Consider the following 27,331-nt stretch of genomic DNA (forward strand, 5'->3'; position numbering starts at 1 on the left):
AATGACCCTGATTAGAACAGTAGTAGCAACAGAAAGAGCTGCAGTGTTTCTTGCTAAGAGATACCTGCTGAAAATATTTTTCATAATTTAAATATGTATTGAATTGAGGTGAGCCTACTCAAAGACTTTCATTTTTTTTTGTCAGCCTCTTATTTCACATGTGTTAAATGAAGAATTCATATTCTCCAAATTTTAGGGAAAATAGTTGATTTTTTTATAGGACCAGTGTTGCCTTTGGAAGAAAAGAATTGGCGTGTCAATTTTGATTTTTTAAAAAATATATATATATTTTTAATTTGCTGCTCCTGGTCTTAGTTGAGGAATGCAAACTCTTAGTTGCAGCATATGGGATCTAGTTCCCTGACCAGGGATTGAACCCGGGCGCCCTGCATTGGGAGTGCAGAGTCTTAGCCTCTGGACCACCAGAGAAGTCCCTCAGCTTCTATTTAGATTGGATTGACCATCATAGAATCATTCTTGAGTTGTAATGTTCACTATTATTTGTGTTTATTGTTAGTTTTGTGGTTCATTAAGTACTTTCTACACACGTCACTGTGCTAAGCAGTCACCAGTCACAGTTTGGTTTTTTTCTCTCCAAAGCTCACGTGGTGGTCAGATATCATCCCCAGATTCAAATCAAGCTGAGACTTAAAGAGGTGAGGTAGATCTTGTGCTATAGGCTCATGCTCAACATGAGAACGTTAGAACTGAATGGGACTTTAGAGGTAATTTAGTTCATTAGAAACTCAGATGCTGAACAAACTCAGTTGCAGCCTTTCTTACCTCAGGGAATATAGGTGCAGGGTTGCCAGTCTTGCAGTTATTAAAGAGAAATCATAAATCTGGATTTGAATATGAAATTTCCCAATTTTTAAAACATGCTGGGCAAACAAGGTATATTTACTGCTGGATGTGGCCACCAGTTAGCAGCTTCTTACCAAGTATGATGCCATTACTTGCAAGCAATACACCACGAGGTGAAGTAAGCTGCCCAGGGTCACACAACAAAGCAGTTTTTAGCTGGGAACCAACGAACATTATGTATTTCTTTCATTTTTTTCCTTAAAAAAAAAAAATCACATTAGATTACAGGTTACCAAGACATTTCATCAAGTTTTAAAGAAAAATTGAAATCTGTACCTGAGGAAGTGAACTAATTAGTACTAGTTAGTAAGTGGTGGGATAGATTGATTATTGATTTTTGAAATGTATTTAAAAATTGTTTGCTCCCTTGGTATATCCTCTTGAAAATTATTGATACATGTAATGCTAAAGTTGTTGGCGTGTGTGCGTGCATGTTGCGTCACTTCGGTTCTGTGTGAACTGTAGCCCACCAGGCTCCTCTGTCGATTCTCCAGGTAAGAATGGTGGAGTGGGTTGCTGTGTTCCCCTCCAGAGCATCTTCCTGACCCAGGGATTGAACCTGCAACTCTTAGGTTTCCTGCATTGGCAGGCAGGTTCTTTACTGCTGGCACCACCTGGGAAGCCTGTTGTTGGCATACATGTTTATAAATATTTGCTTTTCTTTTTGCTGATTGCTTTTGCTTAATGATTTTATAAAGACCTTTAAGCAGGGTAATTTGGAGAATAAGATTCCTAAGGAGAAAAGAAAAAAATCTCCAAGTTTCAGAATAAAAGGGTGAGAATATTGGAGTAGGAACCCTGGGAATATAAGCCAACTGATACTTTCTTCTGTGGCCACAAGCATTTGTAGGTTTTTGGGGACAGGATATCTTTCCTCTTATATTTACAATTATAGTTGATGGTGGAAAACAGAAACAGTAGTTCAACTATCTCAGTACTATTTTCAGAACAAATTGTCTACTTTGTAATTAGCTTAAAAATGATAATTAGCTAAAATGGTCCATAGCTAATCTTGGTCTCTGGTGCTTAATTAAGTAGGGCAGAGGTGACCTTCAAAGTACTTCTGATAAGAAAAGATCTAGAATCAGACTGAATGATACTGTAACTTTGAGACAGTAGTAGGGAAATTGTTTAGATGTTAGCTGTCTAACAATTTTTATTGTCTAAAGCTTATCTTGTTCTAAATTAATATGGTGTTTCTTAAGTAGCTGTGTGAATTTGCTACTGCCTTATTTTTGATAATGAAGATTATAAATTCTTATTCTGGATCTTATATAATCTGTAGGTTCCCATTCTTTGCCACCAAATGAACAAAATTATCATATAGTTACAGATACCTCAGATTGAAATATATAACGCTAAGAGAATGAGAAGACAAGCCACAGACTGGGAGAAAATATTTGCAAAAGATACCTCTCGTAAAGCACTGTTATCCAGAATATACAAAGAACTTTAAAAACTCAATAAGAAAACAACCTGATTTTAAAAATAGGCCAAAGAGCTTACCAAACATCTCGCCAAAGAAGATACACGAATGGCACCTAAGCATATGAAAACATGGTCTGCGTCATATGTAATCAGGGACATGCGAATGAAAAGGAGATGATAGTACACATTTCACTAGGATGGCAAGGGTCCTGAGCACTTAGTGATCCCAGTCCTCACAAGGACGTGGGGCAGAAGGAACCCTCACTCACTGCTGGTTGGAAGGCAAGACAGTGCAGCCACGTCCCTGGTGGCTCAGACCGCAAAGAGTCCACCTGCCATGCAGAAGACCTGGGCTCAGTTCCTGGTTGGAAAGAGCCACTGGAGAAGAGAGTGGCCACTCTCTCCAGTACTTTTGCCTGGAGAAATCCATGGACTGAGGAGCCTGGGGTTACAAGGAGTCAGACACGACTGAGCCACTTTCGCTTTCACTTTGGAAGACAGTTTGGCAGTTTCTTAAAAAACTAAATGTACTCTTACCATATGATCCAGCAGCCTTGCACTTTGAAATTTACTCAAAGGAGTTGAAAACTTCAGTTCAGTTCAGTCACTCGTCGTTTCCGACTCTTTGCGACCCCATGAATTGGAGCACGCCAGGCCTCCCTGTCCATCACCAACTCCTGGAGTTCACCCAAACTCATGTCCATCGAGTCGGTGATGCCATCCAGCCATCTCACCCTCTGTCATCCCCTTCTCCTCCTACCGCCAATCCCTCCCAGCATCAGAATCTTTTCCAATGAGTCAACTCTTCACATCAGGTGGCCAAAGTACTGGAGTTTCAGCTTTAGTATCATTCCTTCCAAAGAAATCCCAGGGCTGATCTCCTTCAGAATGGACTGGTTGGATCTCCTTGCAGTCCAAGGGACTCTCAAGAGTCTTCTCCAACACCACAGTTCAAAAGCATCAATTCTTCGGCGCTCAGCTTTCTTCACAGTCCAACTCTCACATCCATACATGACCACAGGAAAAACCATAGCCTTGATAGTCGAACCTTTGTTGGCAAAGTAATTTCTCTGCTTTTGAATATGCTATCTAGGTTGGTCATAACTTTTCTTCCAAGGAGCAAGCGTCTTTTAATTTCATGGCTGCAGTCACCATCTGCAGTGATTTTGGAGCCCCCCAAAATAAAATCAGCCACTGTTTCCACTGTTTGCCCATCTGTTTGCTGTGAAGTGATGGGATCTCTAGCCATGATCTTCGTTTTCTGAATGTTGAGCTTTAAGACAACTTTTTCACTCTCCTCTTTCACTTTCATCAAGAGGCTTTTTAGTTTCTCTTCACTTTCTGCCATAAGAGTGGTGTTGTCTGCATATCTGAGGTTATTGATATTTCTCCCGGCAATCTTGATTCCAGCTTGTGTTTCTTCCAGTCCAGTGTTTCTCATAATGTCCTCTGCATAGAAGTTAAATAAGCAGGGTGACAATATACAGCCTTGACGTACTCCTTTTCCTATTTGGAACCCGTCTGTTGTTCCATGTCCAGTTCTAACTACTGCTTCCTGACTTGCATATAGGTTTCTCCGAGGCAGGTCAGGTGGTCTGGTATTCCCATCTCTTCCAGAATTTTCCACAGTTTATTGTGATCCACACAGTCAAAGGCTTTGGCATAGTCAATAAAGCAGAAATAGATGTTTTTCTGGAACTCTCTTGCTTTTTCCATGATCCAGGGGATGTTGGCAATTTGATCTCTGGTTCCTCTGCCTTTTCTAAAACCAGCTTGAACATCTGGAAGTTCACAGTTCACATATTGCTGAAGCCTGGCTTGGAGAATTTTGAGTGTTACTTTACTAGCATGTGAGATGAGTGCAATTGTTCGGTAGTTTGAGCATTCTTTGGCATTGCCTTTCTTTGTAATTGGAATGAAAACTGACCTTTTCCAGTCCTGTGGCCACTGCTGAGTTTTCCAAATTTGCTGGCCTATTGAGTGCAGCACTTTCACAGCATCATCTTTCAGGATTTGAAACAGCTCAACTGGAATTCCATCACCTCCACTAGCTTTGTTTGTAGTGATGCTTTCTAAGACCCACTTGACTTCACATTCCAGGATGTCTGGCTCTAGATTAGTGATCACACCATCATGAGTATCTGGGTTGTGAAGATCTTTTTTGTACAGTTCTCCTGTGTATTCTTGCCACCTCTTCTTAATATCTTCTGTTAAGTTCATACCATTTCTGTCCTTTATCGAGCCCATCTTTGCATGAAATGTTCCCTTGGTATCTCTCATTTTCTTGAAGAGATCTCTAGTCTTTCCCATTCTGTTGTTTTCCTCTATTTCTTTGCATTGATCACTGAAGAAGGCTTTCTTATCTCTTCTTGCTATTCTTTGGAACTCTGCATTCAGATGCTTATATCTTTCCTTTTCTCCTTTGCTTTTCGCTTCTCTTCTCACAGCTACTTGTAAGGCCTCCCCAGACAGCCATTTTGCTTTTTTGCATTTCTTTTCCATGGGGATGGTCTTGATCCCTGTCTCCTGTACAATGTCACGAATCTCCATCCGTAGTTCATCAGGTACTTTTATCTATCAGATCTAGGCCCTTAAATGTATTTCTCACTTCCACTGTATAATCATAAGGGATTTGATTTAGGTCATACTTGAATGGTGAGTGGTTTTCCCTACTTTCTTCAATTTAAGTCTGAATTTGGTAATAAGGAGTTCGTGATCTGAGCCACAGTCAGCTCCTGGTCTTGTTTTTGTTGACTGTATAGAGCTTCTCCATCTTTGGCTGCAAAGAATATAATCAATCTGATTTTGGTGTTGACCATCTGGTGATGTCCATGTGTAAAGTCTTCTCTTGTGTTGTTGGAAGAGGGTGTTTGCTATGACCAGTGTATTCTCTTGGCAAAACTCTATTAACCTTTGTCCTGCTTCATTCCGCATTCCAAGGCCAAATTTGCCTGTTACTCCAGGTGTTTCCTGACCTCCTACTTTTGCATTCCAGTCCCCTATAATGAAAAGGACATCTTTTTTGGGTGTTAGTTCTAAAAGGTCTTGTAAAGTTACATCCACACAAAATTGTGAAAAATCCACACAAAATCTTGAAAACTTCCATCCACACAAAATCCTGCACCCAGATGTTTATTCACAATTGCTAAAATGGAAGCAACCAAGGCATCCCTCCATAGGTAAATGGATAAATAAACTGAAAATGGAATGTTATTCAGTGTTAAAAAGAAACGGACTCTCAACCCATGAAAAGACATGGAGGAACCTTAAATGTATAGTGCTAGTGGAAAGATTCAATCTTGAAAGGCTACATATTATATAATATTAACTGTGTGACATTCTAGAAGAGGCACACCGGAGGGGGAAATAAGAAGATCACAGATTGCCAGGAGTCGGGTGTGATGGGAAGATGAACAGCTGGGACTGAGAAGATTTTTAGAGCTGTGAAGATACTCTTTGTGATACTATAAAGATGGATACATGTCATGGTATCAGGTTGGTGCAAGCATAATTGTGGTTTTGGATGGTGAATTTTTGTCATTATATCTAGGCTCAAACACGTCTTTATTAATCAAGATAGGGATCGTTACAATCAACACATTCTTGCCAATGAGAAATAAGTTTGTTTATTCGTATGGCATAAAAATCTGTGGTCCAGGGTTCAGCAAACTCTTAGAAAGTACTTTCTGCTATTTGTGGAAGCATTTTCCCTGCAAAAACTTGTCAAGATGCTTGAAGAATGGTAGTCAGTTGGCGAGAGGTCAGGTGAGGCAAAACTTCATAGCCCAATTCATTCAGCTTTTGAGTGTTGATTAAAAAGTGGAAGTGTTAGTTGTGTGACGTGTGATCGGGCGTTGTCATGCAAAAGAATTGGGCCCTTTCTGATGACCAATGCCAGCTGCAGGCATTGCAGTTTTTAGTGCATCTCGTTGGTTTGCTGAGCATGCTTCTCAGATGTAATGGTTTCGCTGGGATTCAGAAAGCTGTAGTGGATCAGACTGGCAGCAGAACACACCAAACAGTGGCCATGACCGTTTTTCGGTGCTAGTTTGGCTGTGAGGGGCTTCCCTGGTGGCTCAGCTGGTACAGAATCGCCTGCAGTGTAGGAGACCTGGGATCGATCCCTGAGCTGGGAAGATGCCCTGGAAAAGGGAACGACTACCCACTCCAGTTTTCTGTCCTGGAGAATTTCATGGACTGTGTAGTCCATGGGGTCACAAAGAGTTGGAGACAACTGAGCAACTTTCACTTGGCTTTGGGAAGTACTTTAAAGCTTCTTCTCTGTCCAGCCACTGAGCTGGTCTTCGCTGGTTGTCATATAAAATCCGCTTTTCATCACATGTCACAATCCAATCGAGAAGTGGTTTATTGTTGCGTAGATTAGGAGAAGACGACACTTCAAACTGACGATTTTTTTTCTTTTTTTGGTCAGCTCATGAGGCACCCACTTACTGGGCTTTTTCATCTTTCCAATTTGCTTCAAATGCTGTATGACCATAGAGTGGTTGACAGTGACTTCTTTGGCAACTTCTTGTGTAGTTGTAAGAGGATTGGCTTCGACCATCTTCTTGATTGGTCATTGTCAACTTCCAATGGCTGGCTGCTACGCTCCTCATCTTCAAGGCCCTTGTTTCCTTTGCAAAACTTCTTGGACCACCACTGCGCTGTATGTTCGTTAGCAGTTCCTGGGCCAAATGCACTATTGATGTTGCCAGTTGTCAGTGCCGCTTTACGACCCATTTTGAACTCAAATAAGAAAATCACTTGAATTTGCTTTTTGTCTATCATTTCCCTAGTCTAAAATAAATAGCAAGTAATGTCACTAGCAAAAAAAAAAAAAAAAACACACGTAAAGTGAGAAATGGGCATTAAAGTGATGTATAACATAACCACATTTATTTAAGAAAGTATTCTGGGAGGCGGTCCTAAGATGGCAGAGGAATAGGACGGAGAGACCACTTTCTCCCCCACAAATTCATCGAAAGATCATTTGAACCCTGAGCAAATACCACAAGAATGTATTCCAGTATCGGATGCAAATTTCAACAGTGCAAAACCAGTTACTTCTGCTCCAACCTAATACATAGGAGTAGAACTCTGAATGTGAACTTTGGACTTCAGATGATTATGATGTGTCAGTGGAGGTTCACCCTTTGTAACATATGTAGCAATCTGGTGCTGGATGTTGATAATGGAGGAGGCTGTCTATGCCCCAACCAGTAACGCTGAAGAAGCTGAAGCTGAACGGTTTTATGAAGAACTACAACCCTTTTAGAACTAACACCCAAAAAAGATGTCCTTTTCATTATAGGGTACTGGAATGCAAAAGTAGGAAGTCAAGAAACACCTGGAGTAACAGGCAAATTTGGCCTTGGAATGCAGAATGAAGCAGGGCAAAGACTAATAGAGTTTTGCCAAGAAAATGCACTGGTCATAGCAAACACCCTCTTCCAACAACACAAGAGAAGACTCTACACATGGACATCACCAGATGGTCAACACCGAAATCAGATTGATTACATTCTTTGCAGCCAAAGATGGAGAAGCTCTATACAGTCAACAAAAACAAGACCAGGAGCTGACTATGGCTCACATCATGAACTCCTTATTACCAAATTCAGACTTAAATTGAAGAAAGTAGGGAAAACCACTAGACCATTCAGGTATGACCTAAATCAAATCCCTTATGATTATACAGTGGAAGTGAGAGATAGATTTAAGGGCCTAGATCTGATAGATAAGAGTGCCTGATGAACTTTGGAATGAGGTTCGTGACATTGTACAGGACACGGATTGAGACCATCCCCATGGAAAAGAAATGCAAAAAAGCAAAATGGCTGTCTGGGGAAGCCTTACAAATAGCTGTGAAAAGAAGAGAGGCGAAAAGCAAAGGAGAAAAGGAAAGATATAAGCATCTGAATGCAGAGTTCCAAAGAATAGCAAGAAGAGATAAGAAAGCCTTCTTCAGTGATCAATGCAAAGAAATAGAGGAAAACAACAGAATGGGAAAGACTAGAGATCTCTTCAAGAAAATGAGAGATACCAAGGGAACATTTCATGCAAAGATGGGCTCGATAAAGGACAGAAATGGTATGGACCTAACAGAAGCAGAAGATAGTAAGAAGAGGTGGCAAGAATACATAGGAGAACTGTACAAAAAAGATCTTCACGACTCAGATAATCATGATGGTGTGATCACTAATCTAGAGCCAGACATCCTGGAATGTGAAGTCAAGTGGGCCTTGGAAAGCATCACTACGAACAAAGCTAGTGGAGGTGATGGAATTCCAGTTGAGCTGTTTCAAATCCTGAAAGATGATGCTGTGAAAGTGCTGCACTCAATAGGCCAGCAAATTTGGAAAACTCAGCAGTGGCCACAGGACTGGAAAAGGTCAGTTTTCATTCCAATTACAAAGAAAGGCAATGCCAAAGAATGCTCAAACTACCACACAATTGTACTCATCTCACATACTAGTAAAGTAATGCTCAAAATTCTCCAAGCCAGGCTTCAGCAATACGTGAACTGTGAACTCCCTGATGTTCAAGCTGGTTTTAGAAAAGGCAGAGGAACCAGAGATCAAATTGCCAACATCTGTTGGATCATGGAAAAAGCAAGAGAGTTCCAGAAAAACATCTATTTCTGCTTTATTGATTATACCAAAGCCTTTGACTGTGTGGATCACAATAAACTGTGAAAAATTCTGAAAGAGATGGGAACACCAGACCACCTGACCTGCCTCTTGAGAAACCTATATGCAGGTCAGGAAGCAACAGTTAGAACTGGACATGGAACAACAGACGGGTTCCAAATAGGAAAAGGAGTACGTCAAGGCTGTATATTGTCACCCTGCTTATTTAACTTCTATGCAGAGGACATCATGAGAAACATTGGACTGGAAGAAACACAAGCTGGAATCAAGATTGCAGGGAGAAATAGCAATAACTTTAGATATGCAGATGACCAGCCTTATGGCAGAAAAGTGAAGAGGAACTAAAAAGCCTCTTGATAAAAGTGAAAGAGGAGAGTGAAAAAGTTGACCTAAAGCTCAACATTCAGAAAACGAAGATCATGGCAACCAGTCCCATCACTTCATGGGAAATAGATGGGGAAACAGTGGAAACAGTGTCAGACTTTATTTTTGGGGGCTCCAAAATCACTGCAGATGGTGACTGCAGCCATGAAATTAAAAGACGCTTACTTCTTGGAAGAAAAGTTATGACCAACCTAGATAGCATATTCAAAGCAGAGACATTACTTTGCTCACTAAGGTCCGTCTAGTCAAGGCTATGATCTTTCCTGTGGTCACATATGGATGTGAGAGTTAGTCTGTGAAGAAGGCTGAGTGCCGAAGAATTGATGCTTTTGAACTGTGGTGTTGGAGAAGACTCTTCAGAGTCTCTTGGACTGCAAGGAGATCCAGTCAGTCCATTCTGAAGGAGATCAGCCCTGGGATTTTTTTGGAAGGAATGATGCTAAAGCTGAAACTCCAGTACTTTGGCCACCTCATGCAAAGAGTTGACTCTTTGGAAAAGACCCTGATGCTGGGAGGGATTGGGGGCAGGAGGAGAAGGGGACGACAGAGGACTGACTAGATGGGTGGATGGCATCACTGACTCGATGGAGGTGAGTCTGAGTGAACTTCGGGAGTTGGTGATGGACAGGGAGGCCTGGCGTGCTGCGATTCATGGGGTCGCAAAGAGTCGGACACGACTGAGCGACTGAACTGAACTGAACTGATGCTTGTGTGGGGCAGCGGTATGGGAAATCTATACATTTGTCTCTCTTTTGCTGTGAACAAAAAACTGCTTTAAAAAATAATCTTTGTAAACAATAGTATATTCTTTATCTCCCTACCACTGAGAGTAAGCAGTTTTCTTAGGGTTTAATTGGCACACTGAAGTCATATAAAATAGTAATTATAACAAACTGACAACTAATGTTTTCCCTACTTCTTCCCTGCAGAAGAACATGCTTGCTGAATAAACAAATGAGATTTCATAATAATAAGTACCCTGATATTTTTTTCTTAGAAAACATCTCCAATTTTATAATAGAAATCAATAAAATAATTATTAACAGACTTATAGCCAGTAATTATTAAAAATGCTATTTTAGTATGTACATTTATTCTTACTTAGAAAGCAACTTTGAAAATACATAGATTCTAACCCTAAAATATTTAGATTCATTAGTGTGTTTACTGTCTTAATTTTCAAAGAATCCCTGTTCAGATAATCTTGTATTTTTTAACTTACTGACTTTCAGTTTTGTGTGAGTTTACCTAAGTATTCAGATTCGGTAGACTCCTCTGAAGTTGAGGAAAAGGTACTCTGTGATTGTTTAATGGTAGATACAGAGTAAATTAATTTTTTCAGGCAGAGTATATCATCCTTCAAGATTCTGTTTTTGCTTTTTCTCCCATTTCACTTAATCGTAGTAAATCTTGCCAATCAATATGGGTTTTTTACATAGTGTTTCTTCTACACTAAACTTATACAATAAAAACTGTGACCTTTGACTTATTCCCTTAATTGTACTTTCTTTGAGATTTGTGAGGAAATTGAATATTGTTGTTCAGTCAATAAGTTGTGTCCAGTCGTTTGCAACCCCACAGACTGCAGCACGCCAGGCTCCTCTGTCCTCCACTTTCTCTCAGAACTTGCTCAAATTCGTGTCCATTGAATCAGTGGTGCTATCTAACCATCTCATCCTCTGTCGTCCCCTTCTCCTCCCACCTTCAATCTTTCCCAGCATCAGGGTCTTTTCCAATGAGTCAGCTCTTCGCATCATATGGCCAAAGTATTGGAGCTTCAGCTTCAGCATCAGTCCTTCCAATGAATTTTCAGAGTTGATTTCCTTTAGGATGGACTGGTTTGATCTCCTTGAAGTCCAGAGGGCTCTTAAGAGTCACGTCGTCTCCAGTACCACAATTTGAAAGGAATTCTTTGGCGCTCAGCCTTCTTTATGGTACAGTGCCAACGCTCACCTCTGTACATGACTACTGGCAAAAACCATAGCTTCGACTGTACGAACCTTTGTTGGCAAAGTGATGCCTCTGCTTTTTATTATGGTGTCTAGGTTTGTCCTAGCTTTTCTTCCAAGGAGCAAGCATCTTTTAATTTCATGGCAGTCACTGTCTGCAGTGATTTTGGAGCCCAAGAAAGTAAAATCTGTCACTGCTTCCACTTTTTCCCCTTCTATTTGCCATGAAGTACCTTTTAAATGAATAGTCCTTTAAAAAAAAAAGGTTGCATTTGGTTTCATTGTTCACTAAGTATTATATTCATTTTAGATATTGCTAACCCCTTAAAACTTAATATGAAAGCTTTCTTTTCCTATGTTTTGTGAATTACAATAAAGAGATATTACACATAAAACTTATGTAAAAAATGACTGAGTTGCCAGCAGTCTCTAAAGCTTATTTTTAGATTTTCAGACTAATTTTCCAAGAGTTGAGTTTCCTCATTTTTTAAAATTGGGAATTTCTTGAAGACATGCATGTTCTCTAGCTATTAAAACCATTATACTTTGGCTGCATTATTTTATAAAATTGCTTTTATAGAATTTCTCTTTGGTATTAACCAATAGACCTACTTTGTGACACATAAGAAATTATGAAATTTGTTGTAATTCTGTTAGGAATATTTTTGAGAATGTAGTCTACTGTATCACAAAGTGGCCTTTTTGTACAAATCCAGAGTAAAAATTTCCTCCAGATCTGAATTCAGGAAAAGCGTTTTGGTTCTTATTACGCATGCATGTGCACACACACACAAGTTCCTCTACTGAAGAACTTTTCAACTTAAGGACTTTAATAGACATGAAAATCTGACTGTTGTAAGAGAGCAGTAAGTAGGGGAAGAAGTTCATCAGCTCTGTTAGTTACCAATATGTGGTATTAGCAGTTGATTTTTATAGTTAAAAATTCACACATATGACTAAATGGACTTAATAATAGCTCTTTGGACTATAATTAAGTAGAAGAACCTCTGTACTGTCAGAACCAATAATGATACCCACTCTTCTCTGACTGCCAGGAACTGTGTAGCCAAATTTGTGACCTACTTAATAACAATTCTGTGTGTATTTCTGTGCCCTAATCTTTCCTTTCTGCTATTTAATAATTTTATGCTATATTTCTTATCAGCTGCCACAAATCTTTGATAGCTTCCGCTAGCACAGGGACGGTATCTGTCTTAATCACCCTCATGCCTAAGTATGTGGCACACAGGTGCTCAGTTAATATTTGTGCAATTTTTTTTCTTCTGCAATGGTCCTAGTATTTATTTTAAAGATAGCGGAGGGACATCTGTTTTATCTTTACTAAAGAAAAGAATTCTAGGCAGATTAGTTCTTAAACTGATTCCACCCTGGCAGCCCCACTTTTTGGTGTAAGTGTATGCTCCTAGAGAAGATGATGACTACAGGGAATATAATTTACATCCTAGAGAATCTAGGAGACTTGTAAGTTACCTCTTATTCCTGGCCCTATGGTGATAAGCTCAGGTTAAGTAGGATAAGAGAGGCACTTAGGGAGTAAGAACAGGCTGATGAATGAAAAGAAATCTCTGCCTGCCTTCACTTTTCAACTGTAGTATTTGGGAGGTTGTGTCACATTTAAGATAATGAAAGGATAAAAATCAACTCAAAATTATTCTTAGCTAGTTTGTAAAATCTAGTTGTTAAACGTTAGCTTTAGCTTTATCCATTTAAAATTTTTGTCATTTCTCTGTGGAAGAATAATGAAAGGCATTGAGAAATGTTCCTGGCTGTAAAATACTTATTTTGAATGAAGAATTGCCTTATGTTGAGAGAGAATTATCAAAGGCAAATATGGAATTCAGATTTAAAATTTCTGTTGACTAGGATCAGGATTATCAGTAGCATGAAATTACAATGACTCACTGAACTCCATTTAACCTGAAGTCATAGTCATTTGAAACTTGTTATTCCCCCAGAGTCATATTGTACTTGCCATTGAACACAGAGTTCTCTAACCTTGGCTTATGGGGGCAAAAACCCAGTCTGTTTCATAATCTGCAGCCTGGGTTTTAAATATTGTATTTAAAGTGGGACAGAAGGATGAGACTTAAGCCAGAGGAAGGAACATATTTCTGGATTGTCTTTGCCACATGCTGCTTTAATCGTAGGTTTTGGAGTCTGTCAGATCAGAGTTGAAATCATGGTACTATTACTTCTTATTTTGTGATACAGTGCATTTCCTCTGTCCCTTGGAGCCTTTGTTTATTTACTTTAAAAAATGAGAATCACAATACCTCTCTTGTTTGGGTGGTCATGAAGATTAAATAAGGTAAACTGTGTAACAACATCTGCAGTGTATCAGATACTAAGTTTCTCAAGTTTATGTCCTTCCATTCTCCTTTTTTCTCAAGTTTTATAATGGCTGCTTGCTTTATCCTTACTCATGGTAAGGATACTCCTTTCCAAGATTGCACAAGATTGGAAAGTGCTAGATAAATGTGTCTTATATAAGGCTTCCCTTGTGGCTCAACTGATAAAGAATTCACCTGCAATGTGGGAGACCTGGTTTCGATCCCTGGGTTGGGAAGATCCCCTGGAGAAGGGAAAGGTTACCCACTCCAGGATTCTGGCCTGGAGAATTCCATGGACTCTATAGTCCATGGGGTCACAAAGAGTCGGACATGACTGAGCAACTTTCACACACACACACACACACACACACACGTGCTAGTAATGGAGAGTAGACAGGTTGTCTTGGATTCAGTTCCTCACTGTCAGACCTAAACACGACATGCTGCTTTTTAAAAATTTAGTGTTGATATTTGGTATTTGTGTATCAATTGTCCAAAGTTAGATAGAGCATATATTCCATGCCATTTTCTATTTGTTTTTTTTGTTTTGTTTTTGTTTAAACCTTAATGAATTTTCATTGGCATTGGATTAAACATACAGAATAATCCTTTAAAACTACAGCATTATTTTGTGCTTTTTGTAAAAGAATAGTTTAGCAGTTTTAATCTTTCTAATATGATCCAGTTAATAGCGTAAAATCTGTTGGAGCACACGTTGAGCCATTGTGTCAAAATATTGGACAAAATACCTATAACTAAGGTAACAGCTCACTAATGTGGATACTTCCTTTGATTTTGTATTTTGTTCTTGAAACTTTTTGTGCTTATGACATTTATTTCGATTTATTTAAAAAATAAGCAAAGCTGACTTAATACTGATGACTCTGAATTCTGCTTCTTGGTCCTTACAAATCCTTTCTCTGGAGAACGTATTCTTCAGAATTAATACAGTATTTGTAGTAATACATTTATAGAGTAGGAGGGTATAAATGCCTTTTAAAAAATGTATTTATGTACATCTTAACTGCCATGAATTTTAGCCAAGCCAGTATTTTCAAAAAAGCTCTGTCTGTCCTGATTGCATAAATATTTTTGCAAACATTTCCACTGAGCAGTGAATGAAGCCCTGAAAGTCACTCTCGCCAATCTGAAGGCTCCTAGAACAGAGAATTTGAGAGCAGTATTTGACTTTTGGAAATGCACAGTGTGCTCCTCGAGCTGGGAGGCTTTTGCTTTTAGGGCAGTTTGGCCAAACAATTGAACAGATTGCTTCTGTTTGAAAGTCATAAAGCAAAAATGGAGTTAATCACAATACAATTTTTGCTAGAACATACGTTAAGTTGACTTGCTAGGTCAAATGATTTAAAAATTACTCTATGAAAAAGTTATTTAAAACTTATTTTAAAAATCCTTTGGAAAGAAATTGATATCTTGATATAGTATTTTGTTGTTGTTGTTGGTTTTTTTTTTTTTTTTTTTGGTTAACTTTTTTTTTAAATTAATTAATTTATTTTTTATTTTACTTTACAATTCTGTATTGGTTTTGCCATACATTGACATTGATATAGTATTAAGATAGCTTTTTGCTTCTTTGTGGCCCAGCATAATAGACAATACCTTTGGCTTAGAAACTGGGAGTATTGAGTGTGACAGTTTAGATGATTTTGTGTGTATGAGCAGGAAATATATGGGCCCAGGCCTGTGTGTGGATCACTTATACATTCATGAATATGTGGGAGTACGTTTGGGTTGGAAGTGAAATGAAAAAAACTGGAGGATTGACTTACTGTTAATAAAACTTGGTGTTGATATAATTATATGGGTATCAGTTACCCATATTCATTCATCTTTTTCTAGTTGTTGCTCCGTAATAACAGGGCATCATTCTTTTACAGGATAGTCTTGAAGCTGGCAATACTCTGTGGTCCAGATACTACAAGATGATACTGTGAGATGATGGGGGATTATCTCATGTTTTTCTGCCCAAGTGATGTTGAAAAACCGCACTTTGGCAGACTGGATAGATTTGGCTTCATACATCAGTTTTGCCACTTACTAGCTTCCTAATGCATAGGATAAGGATAGCAGTGTTTTCCAGTGGGCTTCTGAGACAAGATAAAGTTTGCAAAGTGCTTATTTATGTTGCTTGTCATATAGCAAACACTCAATTAATGCAAATTCTCTTTTGTGTTTTTAAAAAAATAAGCAATATTTGGCAACTTAAAGCTTTTGTAAGTATTTGAAGTAAAATACAAATTAATTTCCACAGTATCTTCCATGGGGGGAGTAGTAGTGCTTTCTGCACCTTGTTAGAAATCTTGATAAAAGTACTGGATGTTGCATTTTAAAGGGTTCTCCTATTCTATATTTAGTTGTATAAACCATATAAGCAAATGTAGACATAGCTGATTATTGTTTTTCAAAAGCTTTAACATTTTTATGGTAAACTTCTATAAAATAGAAGTTGCTGTATATAATTTACAAATCATAATTTACAAATTAATTCAATTTTAGATGAATGTAGAGTTTCTATCATATAATCAACAGCCAGTTTTGGGGAAAATGATGTTACTGTGACATGTTATTAAGGTAAACTTAAAATCCCATTAGATACCAGTATTGTCATGTTTCTAGAGGTTAATTGGCTGCATTCAGTTATAGATTATGAATGGTTCCACTTGAATAATCCACTGAGCTATCAGGCAGAAAGACCAATAGTTCACGGAACTAATTGACCTTGTCAGTATAATAGAAACACTTACAGATAAAATTCTCTTTGCTAACAACATTGCAAGTGAAAACCCCAGAAGAAACTGTTATGTCGTATAATGCTGTGATTCAGTTAGCAGACTGTGGATGGAGGTGGGTCATGGAGTGTGGAAGTTGGGGAGGTGAGGGGTATAAGGGATAGGGAGAATTTTGGAGGGAAGCTAATCAGGCAAAACATTAGAGAGAAACACACAGTTTCAGAATGATTTTAACCATCTTGAATCTCTAAAAACTGGTGTCTTTGAATTTCTGTGAATTAGTGTCTTTAAGTTTTTTTTTTTTTTCACCCTTCTGTATGTCTGGCTCTTTTTTTATAGATCTGATAGTCATTATTGCAGTGAGTTCTGAGCAGGAAGAACACATCTTTGAGGAAGCACAGCTCTGTAATACAAGGATGAAACATGTTTGCCATGCTACTGTCTTGCTTTATTTACATGTTTTACCAGCAACGTAAGAAGGATATTATGTGGGGCACCGTTATATCCTGGATTCTAAAATAACTCTGTTTTTGTTTGTTTGTTTTTGGTACAGGTTTGGATTTGTGCCAGAGTGGGGGTAGGGAGCAGCGTGGGGAAGAGGTGCAGAATAAGAGAGAACACTCATTTCATGGCAGATTTTGATGCTTCTGTTTTCTCTCTCTCTCTCGGGGGTGGAGATGGAGGAGAGTAATGATGAAGACCATGTATTTTATTAAAGAACCAAAGCAATATATCCGTCTGTCTTAAAGAATGCAAGTGTTTTTCAAATGCTAGTGAACCAGTATCAGGCTTTGGTCTTTAAAGGGGGAAAAAAAAAAGAACTTAGCTTAAAACTCATTTGGGGTAATAGGGATTTACAAAATCAGCCCTGAGAAACTGTGCAGCCGATATCAGCCTTCATTGTAATACTGTAGGAAAGTGATAACATTCCTGTCTCATTTTCCTTTTTTAAAAAGACATCTTTTTCATTATAAGAAAAAGACAAATTGTTAAATGGGCTTCAAAAATAGTAATAAAAAAAAGATTTATAATGGAAAGAGTTGATGGTATATTTCACCTAGAGTAAAAAAGACAATGTGTAATAAGGGATTTTGTGGTTTTACAGCTCAGTGCATGTGTTTGAAAGCTGTTCTCTCAGCAACGTGGGTGGCAGGTTATGCTACCATATAATGTATTGTAGTTGGCTCTCCACACTTGTCAGGGTTAGTGTTCAACCACTCGGAAAATTTTCCCATTGTTCTATCATGTGAACCAAGACTAGTGTTGAATTCCCAATAACTTTAAAAAAAAAAGAGTTTTAATTAGAAAGTTTGGAATTTGATTACATCTTATTGTTTTAATACAGTAATATATATATATTTACTATTTTATCTAGTATCGCAGTTATTTTTTTGGAAGAAAATAGCAAATAAAATTCATCTTATTCTTTTTTTAAATAGATTTTTACAGAAATTTGTATACTGAATCTTGCCCTTTTTTTCTGTCTTAACACTCTATTTCCATCTTAAGCATTTTGCTTTAGATGGACCATGGCTCTTGGCAGCTAGTGCATTTTTAGCAAATAATACTGTTTCTAGTAAGAGTTGCAGAGAGAAAAAAAAAAGCTTAGTGTGAGGTCCTTGTAAACTGAACCTTTGGAACATTACTTTATTTCTCTCCCCCCCCCCTTTGTGCTGCTTCTCTATTTGTGTAATGGTTATAAATTACATCCTTTGAAAGGAAGAATGAAAAACAATTTTGTTTTGTTATTTTCGTAGTTGATTTTTTTTTCTTCTTTACCTGCTATTTTAAAGATACACAGAGAAATAAGCAATTATGGTATTGAAATTCCATTGTGCCAGCACCTCCAGAGCATAATCCAAAAAAAACAGAAAACCGCCTGCTGGGTTGTCTGCAGTATGCTTGTGTGAACATCAGTGTCTGCTGTTCACACATCATTTTTTTACTGAAAATTCCTCTCAGAATAAAGACTCTGTGTTTTCTGAGTGTAGTGAAACATTTGTTGGTCCTTATATTTTAAATTTGTGAGGAATTCTGTTTATGGGCTAAGTTGTCATAGATGTATATTTCACGATTGTTTCTGGCACATCGGGAAGTAGAGAAAAGGCGTGTATGTTTATGGACTATAAAATAATGAAAAGCTTTACATGAAATTATAAAGCAGTAAAGGTGAGAAATAACGAGCTTTTGTTGAAGAGATATATGAAGGATTGATTTAAATATTGACTTTTGCCCTTCAAAACCTATTTTATTTATAAAGTAAAGTGTATCTTGGCGAGATGAATATACAAATATCATAAACATGTCCTGTACTTCAGGACAAATTCAGATGTTTAATATTCAAATACTTAAATATGGTGGCTTCTTGACAATATTGATTTAGTAAAATCTTTAAACTGACCTTACCTAATTGCTCTAATCAAGAAATATATTGGAAAATATATTTATGGGTCCTTAGATTAATTTTTTCACTTTTAATCTTATATACTTCATTTATTTTTATTCTTATTATGCTGCTGGTTTCTTATAAGACATAGATAGCAGATTTACAGAATATAGTCCAGAGTGTTGACAGCTTCAACCTTTCTTTCAGACTCATAAAATATCAAAAAGAGAAAGTATTTATGAAGTACTAGGGAGCTTCAGGTTTAAATTTGGTGAAGTGGAAGTTGATGCCCACAGTCTCCCATAAGGTTTTTTTTTTCCCTTAGAAACTTTCCATGTAAAAGTTAGTAAAGGAGTAATGATACACACGTTTTTGCTGAAACTGAATTTTTATCCATTTCAACTATTTTTCATCAAGAGAGAATTTCAGGTTGTTTTGCCTTTGAATTTCACTGAGTTTCTTCACCAATTAAAATGCACTTTCACATTTGATAGTAATTGTATGAACCTTCTAATTATTGATTCTTCTGACTATTAAAATGAGATTACTGTCTGAATCAGTTATCATATTTAGTCCAGTAAGCAGTGATGCTTGAATTCAAATCTCTCACATGTTCTCCTCAATTTGCTACTTATTAGTTGTCTTAATCTTTCTTTCAGTCTTGTAGATGGAAGAGATTGTCATTTAAACAAGGTATATCTCAACATGCCTCCAAGAAAGGGGGGTAAGAGCACCAAGTCCTTAACATGCTAGTTTCCTAAGGGCCTAAGACTCCTGAGTGTGCTGATTGCCACAAAGCCTAATTGCTCACAGAGCAGCCTGGCACACTGCCATTCCCCCACTGGGCTGTTTGTTGGTGCTTGTGAATAGAACAGAAATGTCTTTGCTTTCTCTACTCAGTTGCCGCTGATTGCAGTTTTAGGGAACAAGTTAACATTTTTCTTAAGATGATAGCCATTCAGGCCAAGGTGAAGTCAAACTTTATATATCTAAGCAATAAGCAGTACAATTAGTTCAATGCTTTTAAAAATAATGTAAAATAAAATTCATTACTTCTTACCCTATAATATTAATCTTGTAGTCTTCACCTTAACTATTCAAGACAGATGTTCTAGATTTGGGTAGACAGTTTCGAAAGAAAAGAGTGGTTCTTTTTTGTACTTTTGTTAACAATATCTGTTACATATATGAGTTATTGGGCCAATGGAAATCACTGTTCTTGCAAAGTGTATGAGGGACTACTTCACTTATTTTGAAAATCCTTTATTGAGAATATTAGAGATGTTTGCATTGTAATTTTCAATGTACCTGGAGGTGTATATTGGGTTTTTACCTCTGCTTGGACCTGTAAGAAGAACTTCATTTGTTCCCAACATCATGCTCTATTTCTAGGCACCGTAACTAGTAGGAAACGGTGAGTGTTGTGGGACTTGCACACACTTGAGTTACTTTCTTTTCCTCCCAATCCGCTTCAGAGTTCCACATCTCTTTAAAGCACATGTAGGGTTATACTTAAACTGCAAATAATTTATTCCCTTGTACTCATCTCAGAATATATCATAGCATCATTTTTTATTCCAGAGAGACATACTTTAAGACTACATTATTCCTTTGGTGATGTTCAGAGTTTGGGCAGGGAAATCACTTTCAAGTCCTGGCTTCCTCCTTCACGAACTAGGTGACCCTCAGCAAATTATATAACCTCTCTATGAACTTTAAGTTCCTCAGCTGTAAATCAGGCCTGTGGCGTTGGGATGATTAAATCAAAGATCAGTTAATTTCCTGACACAGGGTAGAGGTCACTAAATGGTAGCTGTAGGGAGCAAAGCCTTGGAAACAAGTAGTGTTCTCCTAGGCTGTAAAAGTGTGCGCTTCTGTGCCTTTCTATAAAATCTCATGAAACTAAGAGCTTCAGTTACACATAGCTGTTGGATATGCATTTGTATATTTGAGTTGATAAACATACCAAGAGCATGGGCTTTGAAGTCTTCTGCTTGGGTTTAGGTTCCTTCCTGTTTTGCTGTTTAACTCTGAACCTTGGAAAGTTAGTTTCTCTGGGCCTCAAATTTCTTGTGTATCAAATGAAGGTGAAATTAGTGTATCTCATATGGCTGTTGCAAAGCTGGAATGACTCAGTACCTATAAAACTGTTAAAACAATATTTGGTAAAGAGTAAGTGCTCCAAACATGTTAGTTGCTGTTAACTGTTACATTATCTCATGCTGCTGCTACTGCTAAGTCGCATCAGTCGTGTCCGACTCCATGCGACCCCATAGGCGGCAGCCCACCAGGCTCCCCCATCCCTGGGATTCTCCAGGCAAGAACACTGGAGTGGGTTGCCATTTCCTTCTCCAATGCATGAAAGTGAAAAGTCAAAGTGAAGTCACTCAGTCGTGTCCAACTCTTAGCGACCCCATGGACTGTAGCCTACCAGGCTCCTCCGTCCATGGGATTCTCTAGGCAAGAGTACTGGAGTGGGGTGCCATTGCCTTCTCCAATATTATCTCATAGAAGAGGAAAAATCGCAGAGCCAGAAAACTTGAATGGAGTTAGCCTTAATTAGTGATGTCTCTTTCATCCACTCCCAGATAATCCCCATTACTTTGCTTTCTAGTCCCCTTCAGAGCTCCACATCTCCTGAAAGTGTCTATAGGATTATAATGCAATCAGAATTCTACTTTTTAGTTATTAACTCCATAGAATTGTGACCTACTTGCAGGAAAAATGTTTACATGTCTCTTGATCAGAAAGTATTTGTTGAGTTTATCACCTTCCACTTATAGGTCTTGGGTTAGTTTTTTAAACAGTCCTTTTAAAGACAACTTGATTGTGAAAAGAACTTTTAAAGGCTTCATGGAGATTCTAAACATCTTTTTTTCTTATTTAGTTATATGTTTATTTACTGCTTTATTGAGATAGAATTGTATGTCAATTCTGTTGACAAATTGAGTGATGTACAGTGTGATGATTTGATACACATGTATTATTGTGAAATGATTACCCCCAGCAAAGTCAGTTAACACCCACATGTCCTCACATAATTGCCATTTTCTGTGTGGGGCAAGAACATTTAGGATCTTCTCTGTTAACAGCTTTGAAGTATATATTAGAGTGGTTCATTATAGTCACCATGCTGGACATGAGGTTCCCAGAAGTTGTTCATTTGACAGCTAGAAGTTTGTTCCTTTTAGCCGATATCTCCCCAGTTTCTTCAACTCCAGACCCTGGCAGCCACCATTGTATTCCCTATTTCAACAGGTTTGGCAGTTTTACATTCTACCTGAGAACATACCATATTTGTATTTCTCTAAACTATTTTTTAAAAGGTAGTTGGGTCTCCGTGTATCCTTCTACTTCAATTGGATTTTCTTAAATAAGCAATTATTCACTTAGTGGTTAAGTGATTTATATGACAAGTATTTTATAGTGATTCTTTGGTATCTTAAATTACTGATCCCCCCGTCTCTTTTCCAGTGGTTTGTAATCTAGCCGTAAGCCATCAAACTGCCTGTCTCCTTAGATATAATTCTGCCATGTATACTTAAAAGCTATCTTTAACCTTTCCTTGTTTTGAGTATTTGTTTACTATTAAGATTTATGGTCTTAAAATGACAATATATGTTTTAAATTTGCTATTTAAAAATTACTCACATATGTGAAAAGTCTTAGTATGCTAGATGTACAAACACAAGGTTTTAACATATCTACCATGCATACAAATTCTGTTTCTCAGTTGTGTTCTAAGATAAAAGATAAACTAATGTAAAATGTAAATAAAATGTGCATTTATTTATTTTAGAGCACATTTAATAGCAAATCATAATTTACTTGGGAGCTCAAAGCCTGGGAAAAAGCTGAGCCTCGTATGGCAAGAGAAGCCCTGCAGCTATGTGCAGGCATTGCTGCAATTGTTTCTCTGTGTGCTTGGCACTCCCTCCTCCCCCAGGTCAGGAAAGCACCACAGATTGTTCATGTGCACATGTAGCTTACTTAATGCAAGAAAAAGAGCTTTATGCGCATCCCAAAGCTAAAGTGTACCTCTTCCCACCCCTGTCATAATCCTTTACATATCTTTTAGAGGTAATCACTGTCACAACCTTTTATGATAATTTCTTTAGTTTAAAAAAAATTAGTTTTCCCATCTTTGCCTGCATCCCTAAGCAATAGATTCGTGTCTGTTTTTGATCTCTTAACTGGTTTATTTGGTATTGTCAGATTTCTCCCTTCCCCCTGTTTTTTTTTTTGGCAAACTTGATCAGTCTTGTTCTTTAATTTTCAGTTATACTGCAAATTGTCTTAAGTTTTATTTTTTAAGTTTATGTTTGCTACCATAAAATATGTCTGTAAGTTAGAAGTCTGAAAGGACCATGACAGCACTTACAGGAACAGCACTTCTCTCTCTACCCCACACTTCCATCCTGCTCCTCAGCAGCCCAGCTCTTATGCTCAGTTACTTTAGCCATTTGGGGGAGTTCTTTTTGGTATTTGCTTTCATATCTCTAAATGACATATGTGCAGATCTACATAATGTGTGTTCAGTTCAGTTCAGTCGCTCAGTCGTGTCCGACTCTTTGTGACCCCATGAATCGCAGCACGCCAGGCCTCCCTGTCTATCACCAGCTCCCGGAGTTCACTCAGACTCACGTCCATCGAGTCCGTGATGCCATCCAGCCATCTCATCCTCTGTCGTCCCCTTCTCCTGCCCCCAATCTCTCCCAGCATCAGAGTCTTTTCCAATGAGTCAACTCTTCGCATGAGGTGGCCAAAGTACTGGAGTTTCAGCTTTAGCATCATTCCTTCCAAAGAACACCCGGAGCTGATCTCCTTTAGAATGGGCTGGTTGGATCTCCTTGCAGTCCAGGGGACTCTCAAGAGTCTTCAACACCACAGTTCAAAAGCATCAGTTCTTCAGCGCTCAGCCTTCTTCACAGTCCAACTCTCACATCCATACATGACCACAGGAAAAACCATAGCCTTGACTAGACGGACCTTAGTCGGCAAAGTAATGTCTCTGCTTTTGAATATGCTATCCAGGTTGGTCATAACTTTTCTTCCAAGGAGTAAGTGTCTTTTAGTTTCATATAATCTCACACAATGTGTGTACATATCCATAAAGACACCATCTAATGAGGTCTTGCGCTCTGCTCAATTGCTCAGTCATGTCCGACTCTGCAAGCCCGTGGACTGTAGCCCACCAGGTTCCTCTGTCCTTGGAAATTTTTAGGCAAGAATACTAGAGTGGGTTGCCATTTCCTCCTCCAAGGAATCTTCCTGACCCAGGAATCGAACTTGCATCTCTTGTGTCTCCTGCATTGGCAGGCAGGTTCCTACTATGAAATATTAGGATTTAGCCCTGTAATCCTATTTCTTCTCTCAAAAACTTTTCTTTATTTTCCTAGTATAGCTTTTCTTGCTATTTACTAAGTCATTATACCCTTTTTCACTGTCATGATCACATTAGTCAAAATCATTATTTTTGTAGAATTATTGATTGCCTCATTTTTCCCCCTGAATTTTAAAAATGTTATCAGCTGTTGATATATCCCTAAGTTCTCTGACAGATCTGTTGAAAACTTCTGGAAACAGTCATACATCCTTTCTCAGTTTCACATTTTTTTTTTTTTCATGTAAGCATCCCTACTGTACCTTCAGCCTGGCTACTATGTCCATGTGTTAGTCAGTGGAAGTTCATTCAGAGAAGCAGAGCACTGGTGAATGCTTGTGTGTGTGTGTGTGTGTGTGTGTGTGTGTGTGAGGGCTGGTATTGTATAGAGTAGTTTTGTTTGAAGGATTTTGTCTTACACAAGTAAGAGTTGGTTAAATAAATTCTGCAAGGCTGTTGCTTTCACATCTGAATGTTAGAGCTTGAAATCCACAGGGCAGGAAGTCAGAAGTGAAGATGGTAAAGTGGTGAAGGGCAGGGCCAAGCTGGAACCCATACACCAACTCAAGGAACTGAGATCCACATCAGTTCTCACTGCCCCTCACCTTGTGATGTCAGTGTGCTGGGGAAGGAGTGATGCCCTTTTTCATGGAGCAGACACACACTCGTCTTGGGAGGCAGAGAACCCACAGGAAGACTCAGGGGAAGATGGAGCAATTGTAGGCCTGGCTGCCGACCCATGACAGCGGGGTGTGTCAGCATGTAGTGACAACTTATGTGGGTCCCTAGTTTGATGATCTACAAAGCCTGTAGACTCACCTACCTCCAAATGCAGAATGGCCGCTGCTTCACTCCTGCTGTCGAAACCTTGCACGAAAATATCTCTCATGTCTCACCTAACCGGAAACATGCCAGGAAGGGGATTCCAGAAAATGCAGTTTGCGTTAGCACAGCTGGTATGGTGGGGAGCCACCGTGGTGGCCTTGAGGCTGTTTGTCTTAGAGCTCTGACTGATGGCCCCAGCTGCTGCTTTTCGGTATCCAGCACCCCATCAGTGCCCCAGAGTGAGCACAGCAGGGGTACTAACTGAGGCTCACTCCTGGAGTGAGCTGACAGGAGTCCTCTGACAGGCAGCCATGGCTTAAGGACTCCTGGACAGCCATGCCAGACTTTCATGAGAACTGCACTGCAGTATCACACATCACCCCACCCTCCTTCTTCCCCCATCTCCTTCTCCTGGGCTCAGACCTGCACTGCTGTCTAACAGCTCTTCCAGCCTTCCCTGGCTCCCTCCCCACTTTCTCTCACAGATGTTTCCTTTAATAAATTTCTTGTATATCTGTTTCTGTCTTGGTGTCTGTTCAGAGGACTTGGACAAACAACTATCTTCTTAAGACATCCCTTCAACATCATCTTGGGAATTTCCTTCATCTTGTTTGGTAGATTCCTTGTTCCTTGGGTCCCAGGTCTTCATTTTTCTTGATTTTCTTCCTCTTTTGGTGAAATGTATCCTCCATATGGGAGGTAAAACTGTTGAAACCTTGCATGACTGAAAACTTTATTTTAATCTCACCCTCGAGGGATGATTTGGCTGGGTATGGAATTCTTGTTTGGAAATAATTTTTCATCAGAATTTTAAGCACATTCTCCATTGCCTCATAGTTTTCTGTATAAATGTTGAGAAATACAATGCCACTTTTGATTTCTGATGCTTTGCCTGTGACCTGTTTTTCTCTGTAGAGGCTTTTAAAATTGCTGTACCTTTGATGTTCAGAAATTTTATGATGGTTCTGCCATGGTGTGTGTGTGTGTTTCCTTCATCTTACTGAGTGTTTGTGGTTCGCGTCAGTGTGGAAACACCTGTCCTTTAGTTCTGGGAAGTGCTCTTATGTTCCTTCATAGTTTTCCTCTATTTTCTCTGTTCTCTCTTTCTGAATTCACATTTGTTAGCAGTGATTCTTCCTGTATTGAGCCACTGATTTTCTTATTTTCTTTCTCTTTTGTTTTCAAATTCCAAGCAGTTCATATAACTTTGTATAATTAAATGTGTGTGTGTGTGTGTGTGTGTGTTAGTTGCTCAGTCGTGTCCGACTCTTTGCGACTCCATGGCCTATAGCCTTCCAGGCTCCTCTGTTTGTGGGATTTCCGAGGCAAGAGTACTGGAGCGGGTTGCCATTTTCTTCTCCAGGGGATCCTCCAGAACCAGGGATCAAACCTGGGTCTCCTGCATTGAAAGCAGATTCTTTACTGTCTGAGCCACCAGGGAAGCCCTGTGTGTGTGTGTGTATATATATACATTCATACATATACACATACATATATACATACACACACACGTGTGTGTGTGTGCGTGCACATTTGCGTGCATGCAAAGAACTGATTCATTGAAAGAGATCCTGATACTGGGAAGATTGAGGCCAAGAAGAGAAGGGGGTGACAGAAGATGAGATGGTTGGATGGCATTACTGACTTAGTGGACACCAGTTTGAGCAAACTCAGGGAGATGGTAAAGGATGGGGAAGCCTGGCGTGCTGCAGTTAATGAGGTCGCAAAGAGTTGGACGCTACTGAGCGACCAAACAACAGTGTATATGTATATTTCTAAGACCTATTTTTGCTTCTTGGTCTTTTTTATAAAATAGCATTCTATTCTTGTTTTAAGGATGCTTTCCTTTATGAAGCTGAAGACACTAATAAAGCTTTGCTTTGTTTTTAAATTTCTTGTCCTCCCTTTATTGCTTCTCTTCAGATTTCCTTCTTTGTTTTTGCTTTTTTTCAATTTTTGTTTTTTGTTTTTCTTTTCTTTCTTTTTTTTTTTTTACATGCATGGAGAGCCTTGGCTATTTTCTCATAGCCTAGGCGTGAGGCACGGATTAGCAGTTGGGGAGCAGTTTCCTGCTTGTGATGGAATTTGATGCTTACCAGGCCTTACAGCAGTGTGGCCAGGCTGGCACCCTCACCTCTGTGCATACAGGCCACCTTCTCAATGAGGCCTGTTGTGACCACCGTATTTAAAACTGCACACACCTGCCCTCTTGTACTTCTGATCCTTCTTTTCGTGCTCTGTATTTTCCCCAAAGCTTTTTTCCCCTCAGAGCACTTTTATTACCTAGTACATTATGTAATACCTTATTTATTATATTTGTTATTCATTTTCTGTCTTCCCTCCGTAGAGTATTGGCTCCATAAG

The 27,331-nt window shown here is 38.8% G+C and overlaps 1 protein-coding gene across 3 annotated transcripts in view; it reads left to right on the forward strand.

Moving 5' to 3' along the window:
• The window catches only part of ANAPC10 (anaphase promoting complex subunit 10), a 90,804-nt gene that overhangs the window by 44,420 nt on the left and 19,053 nt on the right, over positions 1-27,331 (forward strand). Inside the window, exon 5 of one of the 3 annotated variants that reach the window (XM_040250442.1) lies at positions 16,927-17,189. The exons of the other annotated variants lie outside the window; for them this stretch is intronic. Within the exon in view, the coding sequence (XP_040106376.1) occupies positions 16,927-17,064 (138 nt within the window). The 3' untranslated portion in view covers positions 17,065-17,189. Of the gene's footprint in view, positions 1-16,926; positions 17,190-27,331 lie in introns of those variants that run through there. 3 annotated transcript variants of the gene reach the window in all.

This window comes from Oryx dammah, unplaced genomic scaffold (assembly GCF_014754425.2).
Source record: "Oryx dammah isolate SB20612 unplaced genomic scaffold, SCBI_Odam_1.1 HiC_scaffold_12, whole genome shotgun sequence".
In the NCBI taxonomy this organism is placed as follows: Eukaryota; Metazoa; Chordata; class Mammalia; order Artiodactyla; family Bovidae; genus Oryx; species Oryx dammah.